The sequence below is a fragment of the Cheilinus undulatus genome, linkage group 2, assembly GCF_018320785.1.
Source record: "Cheilinus undulatus linkage group 2, ASM1832078v1, whole genome shotgun sequence".
Lineage (NCBI taxonomy): Eukaryota > Metazoa > Chordata > Actinopteri > Labriformes > Labridae > Cheilinus > Cheilinus undulatus.
Window position 1 is genome coordinate 23405565 of NC_054866.1, and position 6197 is coordinate 23411761.

General features: G+C 45.2%; 1 protein-coding gene across 1 annotated transcript; it reads left to right on the forward strand.

Annotated features, from left to right (window-relative positions):
• Positions 1 to 1705: 1705 nt before the first annotated feature.
• On the forward strand, positions 1706 to 4462 carry fzd9b (frizzled class receptor 9b). The gene has a single exon (XM_041814302.1). The coding sequence runs from the start codon at positions 2209 to 2211 to the stop codon at positions 3964 to 3966; it is 1758 nt and encodes a 585-aa protein (XP_041670236.1). The 5' UTR covers positions 1706 to 2208; the 3' UTR covers positions 3967 to 4462.
• The last annotated feature ends 1735 nt before the right edge of the window (positions 4463 to 6197 follow it).

The following is a 6197-nucleotide window of genomic DNA, read 5'->3' on the forward strand; positions in this document are numbered from 1 at the left end:
TTAAAACTAATTTACAAGCATATTATATTGAATATTACAAGGCCCATGGAAAAGGGCTGTAGCTTATTAGGTCTTGGGCTGGGAATTGAGAGGTCATGGTTCAAACCAGTCTGGGACTTGTTTAGATGCCAGATCCCTTCTGCCAGGGAGCCCTTCAGCAAGGCACTGAACCTCCAAATTTGCATGATGCTTGCCATCAGGATCCTATTTGTGCATGTCTGTGAGCATACCTGGCCAGGGCTGCCCATAAGTGGGGATAAAAGGTAAAGCTTTTCAGGGCCCAGAGTGATGGAGGGGCCCATGGTGGTCAGCAAAGACATGATCCATGTTAAATCTGATCATTGACCACCTTTATTCAACTTCTTAGGCCCATCATAACTCATTCAGCAACAAAAATCAGTATTTTTGTTTGTTGCCTTGTTACTAAATGTAAAAACCCTTTTTTCCAAAATGTTTTGATCTTTTATTTTGTAGTATTAATGTGAGTCGGCTCATTGTGTTAGAACAGTAATGTCAGTATGGACAACCAATGAGATGACCTACAACATTTAATTTTTTCAGTCCACTCGAGAGCTGATTGGAGCCAGGCCCTGGAGGTATATGTTGGCCAGTGGCTGAGTGCTAATGCTACAGATCCCACATGCATCTGTTGATATAATTAAATTGCATCTGAGGAGGGCCTATCTAGTGGCCTGACCAATGTTTATGAAGCATGCTCAGAAAAAAACATTAGACCTGAATTTCTCCTTGGGATAAAAATATGTCCCCTACATTTCTTTTCTTCTTCCCTTAATTCTGGGACCTAGGTAGGACCCAGTTGCATTGTGTTGCATAAATAGACTGGGTAAAGAGGAAGAGGAAATCTAAGGAACTTATTATTTTTATGCATGTCAGTGTAAACTGAGGGTAAACAACAATAGAGGATATGTTAGAATATTTTATCAATGCATAAACAAGGTTAATGAAACAGAATGGGAGAAAGATCACTACAAATGCTACTGAGCCACCTGTTATGTGGGACCCTGAGTGAATTTCCCTCAAGTGCCAGAGCAACTTACTCCAGCCCTGCTTATACTCAAATAGGCAGGAGCTACTTCTAATGCAGTTTTGGGACTTTTAAACATTTTTACTGAAGTTAAAGGTGTTTAGTCTTTCTTAGCATCTGTTCCACAAATAACGTCAAAGCTATTCTGATAAAAAGGCACAGGTGGAGAGGAGGCAAACTCATGGCTTTTCAAGAGTGAACTACAAGGACTATGTGCATATAACACAAAATAGGTTGGCATACTTCCAAAAGTTGCAAAAGTTACTAAAATACAAAATCATAAAAAAATGTTAGGCTGTTTCCCTCTAAAATTAACTAAATACGGCGTATCTACTGTAGCTTTAGCGAAGTAACTAGTCCTCTGTGAATGTATGAAGAGGGCAGTAACCTCGTAGCTGAGCCTATCTTAGTTTCATTTTGTTTTATAATGGTTGAAGTTTTTGAATGCATCAGTTTTACTTGTAGCCTACGTTCTTATTTAGTAAGTATTTACTCTAGTTTAAAAGTCTTAACACCCTTCAAAGTCGAAATGTCAGCGGTATTTGACCGTCCCCCAGCATCTGTCTGATAATTTTCCTTGTGTGGTGCTGCCGGTTGAAACGTGAGCGTCACGGTGCTCCCACCGCCTCCTCCCCCCTCGTCTCCCCCTGACTGGAGTCCCACTGAGCGGCTCTCAAACTTCAGTGTTGAGCCTGAAAGCAAAGGACGAAGAGCAGGAGCCGACAGATAGACAAACAGAGGGACTAGAGTCTCAGCTAAACGGCGTTTTGGAGCCGCTAACCGCCGCTTTGACAACTGCTTTTATCATCGGCTGCTAACGGTCGCTTTGAGGATTTACGCTCAGCCCTCGGTCTGTGATTTTGATGATTTTTCCTCCATTGTTGGTCGAAGTTTTCGACTGTCACGTCTTAGTTACGGACATTTATCTGTCGTGCATGTGGGATAAATCTTTTAAATCAGAGACAACATAATTAAACACTGCTCTACTTCTCGTGTTCAGCTGTTTTTGAGTGTTTTTCTGACGGATAGCTAACGGCAGAGGCGACATTTGGACCTGCTTTCGCCATGGGGAAATAGCGGGGCTCCCTCTGAAACAGACTCCTGTGTTTTTGACTCTTTCATGCTCTTTACTAAAAGACAGAGCTCAGTGTTAGACTTAAACAATGAGCATGGATGGCTGTCCGCTAAAAGTGGCGATTTTGTTGTGGTGTATGCTGGTGATTTCTGGCTCCAGCTTTGAGATCGGCTCCTACGACCTGGAGCGAGGCAGACCAGCTAAGTGCGAGCCCATCGTGATCCCCATGTGCCAGGGGATCGGCTACAACCTGACCCGGATGCCCAACTTCATGGACCACGACGACCAGAAGGAAGCTGCTATCAAGCTGAACGAGTTTGCTCCTCTGGTGGCTTATGGCTGTGATGTGCACCTCCGCTTTTTCCTCTGCTCCCTCTACGCCCCCATGTGCACGGACAAAGTGTCCACCTCCATCCCAGCATGCAGACCCATGTGTGAGCAGGCCAGGGAGAGGTGCGCCCCCATCATGAAGAAGTTCAGCTACACCTGGCCGGACTCACTGGACTGCTCCAGGCTGCCCACCAGGAATGATCCCAATGCTCTGTGCATGGAGGCACCAGAGAATGAAACCAGGACAGAGGGAAAGAAAGGTGAGGGCATGCTTCCTGTTCCCCCTCGGCCCAGGCAACCAGGTACTAGTAGCGGGCGCTCCCCTGGCAATGTGGGCTCCTGTGAGAACCCTGACAAGTTCCAGTTTGTGGAGAAGAGCCAGTCATGTGCACCTCGATGCTCCCCTGCTGTGGACGTGTTTTGGTCCAGACAGGACAAGGACTTTGCTTTCATTTGGATGACAGTGTGGTCAATCCTCTGCTTTGTCTCCACCGCCTTCACCGTCCTGACCTTCCTCCTGGAGCCGCACCGCTTTCAGTACCCTGAACGCCCCATTATTTTCCTCTCTATGTGCTACAACGTGTACTCTGTGGCCTTCATCATCCGCTCCGTGGCTGGAGCTGAGAACATCGCCTGTGATCGTGAGCATGGTGAGCTGTACATCATCCAGGAGGGGCTGGAGTCGACCGGCTGCACCATAGTCTTCCTCATCCTTTACTATTTTGGCATGGCCTCCTCTATCTGGTGGGTGATTCTTACTCTCACCTGGTTCCTGGCTGCTGGTAAAAAGTGGGGTCATGAGGCTATAGAAGCCCACAGTAATTACTTCCACATGGCAGCTTGGGGCATACCTGCTCTTAAGACCATCGTCATCCTCACAATGAGAAAAGTAGCTGGAGATGAGCTGACAGGGCTTTGCTATGTTGGGAGCATGGACTCTGGGGCGCTAACCGGCTTCGTCCTCATCCCTCTATCCTGCTACCTGATCATTGGCACCTCCTTCATCCTCACCGGCTTCGTCGCTCTCTTCCACATCCGCAAAGTGATGAAGACGGAGGGCACCAACACAGAGAAGCTGGAGAAGCTGATGGTGAAAATCGGCATCTACTCCATCCTCTACACGGTGCCGGCCACCTGCGTCATCGTCTGCTACTTCTATGAGAGGCTCAACATGGACTACTGGAAGCTGAGGGGGCTGCAGATGAAGTGTGGCTCGTTCGACAGCCTCAGCGGAGACTGTTCACTGCAGACGTCTGTTCCCACTGTGGCTGTCTTCATGCTGAAGATCTTCATGTCGCTGGTGGTGGGTATCACCAGCGGGGTGTGGGTTTGGAGCTCTAAGACCCTGCAGACCTGGCAGGGCCTGTGCAGCAGGAAGCTGACAGACAGGACTAGAAGCAGGAAGCCGTGCAGCGGCGTCAGCTGCGGCAGCACACACTGCCACTACAAATCTCCTGCTGTGGTTCTGCACATGGCCAAGACTGACCTGCACTCAGACAACCCCACGCATGTGTGAGACAAAGACATAAACACTGCCAAATACAAACATACACTCTGACATACACACATGCCCTGAGTAAGGAGCTGCTAAAGACTTTGTGAGAAGATGAGCGGATGAAATGAACTGTCAGGTACCGCTCTGCTGCTGCCAGTGGACACAAAGGCATCACTATGAGAAACTATCTATTAACAGTATTCAATGCATAAAAGGAAATGCTCAGTATTGTAACCTATATTTTTTTGTTTCATAGTTGTCTGTGCAGTAGAAATGCCCAGTGTTTCAAAGCAAAAAAAAAGACTGTTATGGGAGGTATCTATGGAAATATTAGTCTTTTCTCCTCCTTTAAAGTGGCATGATTTTCTGTATAAATGTGTATAAATGTTTTATTTATTGTAAATATATTTAATTTAAAGTTCACCGTAAGAGATTTGTTGTTTAGATGCATTTAAGGAAGGTAAAGGGAAAATAAGTGCCTTTTATAAGAACTCTGGCCTTTTTTGAGGAAAATAAATTTGTGGAATTCATGTTCAGCTGATTTGTGTTATTGTTGTCATTTTCCTAACAGTTTAAATCTTAACCATTTCAAATTTCAGTCTTGTTTCCTGATTTTTTGCCATTCTTCTCCCAGGCACTTATTTTTTTAACAGCGGGACTCCCCCTCCAAAACTCTTCCAAGAGCATTCTGCACATCCCAGAGGCGTCCCCGACAATGATCCTCAAAGAGAATCACTGATGAATAGAGTGACAATCCCAGCAAGCGTTAATGTTTGCATCATCGTCTTAAAAATGCAGGAGCAGTTTGCGGAGGAATATATTTAATTAATGGCTGTTTTAATCCCCTCTGCAGAATCGCTGTTGTTGCCCTCTCTCCCAGCTCCATTTGATCCTTGTGCAAACACTCAGCACTTTGATCTGAGAGGACAAATCTGAAGTGGATTTCAGCCTTATTGCATGGCTTCACTGGCAGATTTAAGTTAAGCACAGGCACTCAAAACTGGTTGTTCATTAAGTAGAAGGATTACTATCTTCATATTTAAATTTGAGGATTTTGAAAGCTGCTGAGAAATTATCCAAATTTTTATGTTAGATGTTTGAATTTGATTCTGCGGCGCCTTTTCTGTCTCCTCCATCCTTAATAAGTGCACAACAGTATTGTGATTAAATTGATACCTATTAGAAATAGTAATTAAGTTCCGTTTATGATGCACAAGAGTTCTTGTGTCAGCACTCTGTAAAAAGTCAAAATGAATAGTTTTGACATAGCAGGGCTTTAACATTTTCTGTGCCAGCATGAGTTGCAGTGTTTGACAGCTGTAGGATTGATTCTATGTCTGCTTGTGTAATTGTGTGCTGTGTCACCTCCTGCAGCAGCGCATGGGAGTGATAGCATGGAAAAAATGTGATGACCAGGAGCTTGTTTTCATTACATTACCGGAGCCTCTGCAGTGTGAGGCATGCAGGCGTGTTCTCGCTGACATCTCCAGAGGTTAAAAGTTGTTTTGTTTTTCCTCACCAGTTAAAGTTGTAAAAAACTTCATGTTGTGCAGCTTGTTTCACATGATTCTGGCACTCATTTACCACAAAAATAACAGTCATAATCAAATGTGTAGTGGATTAACCACATTTCCACTCGCTGCAGTGCTGCCTGAGTTAACTTCAATTACTGATTCCTTCCTCCTGCAGACTGAGATGTGTGTTAACTACCAACATCCTCTCCTTTTTGTTTTCATTAAGCAGCCATTGTAGACGTTGTCCATGGCTTGGCAGGCGAGCACAGCGACTCCTGGACTCTGACACTGTGTGGATCACATTTAACTATTAAATTGGGCTGTTTTGCTTGGAGCGCGCTGGCTGCTGGTGTTTCAGCCACATGTTCCAGTTCATGGGCGCCTGAACGGGGGCGCGTGCTTCCTCCCCAGTTTACACTCCAGTGACATGACCCAGAGAGGCCAAACACTTGCTGTGTGAGACACAGACCAGCCTGTCTCACCTGCACTGATTAGATAGGAAGAAGAGAGCTGAACACATGGAGCTAGTGCAGAGGGCATTTCTTTGTTTAAACTTTTATTTCCCTTCTCAGCATTTCTTTTTCCACTTTCTTGCCCTCTCTGCATGCCCCCTTTTTACATTTTTTCCATGTATTACTGAATATGACTATGCCAGGTTTTAAAATATTACTAAGGTGTACAGAATGACTTATTATAGCAGCAACAGGGCGCCTTTTGCTTTGCTCCTTTTTTCCCAAA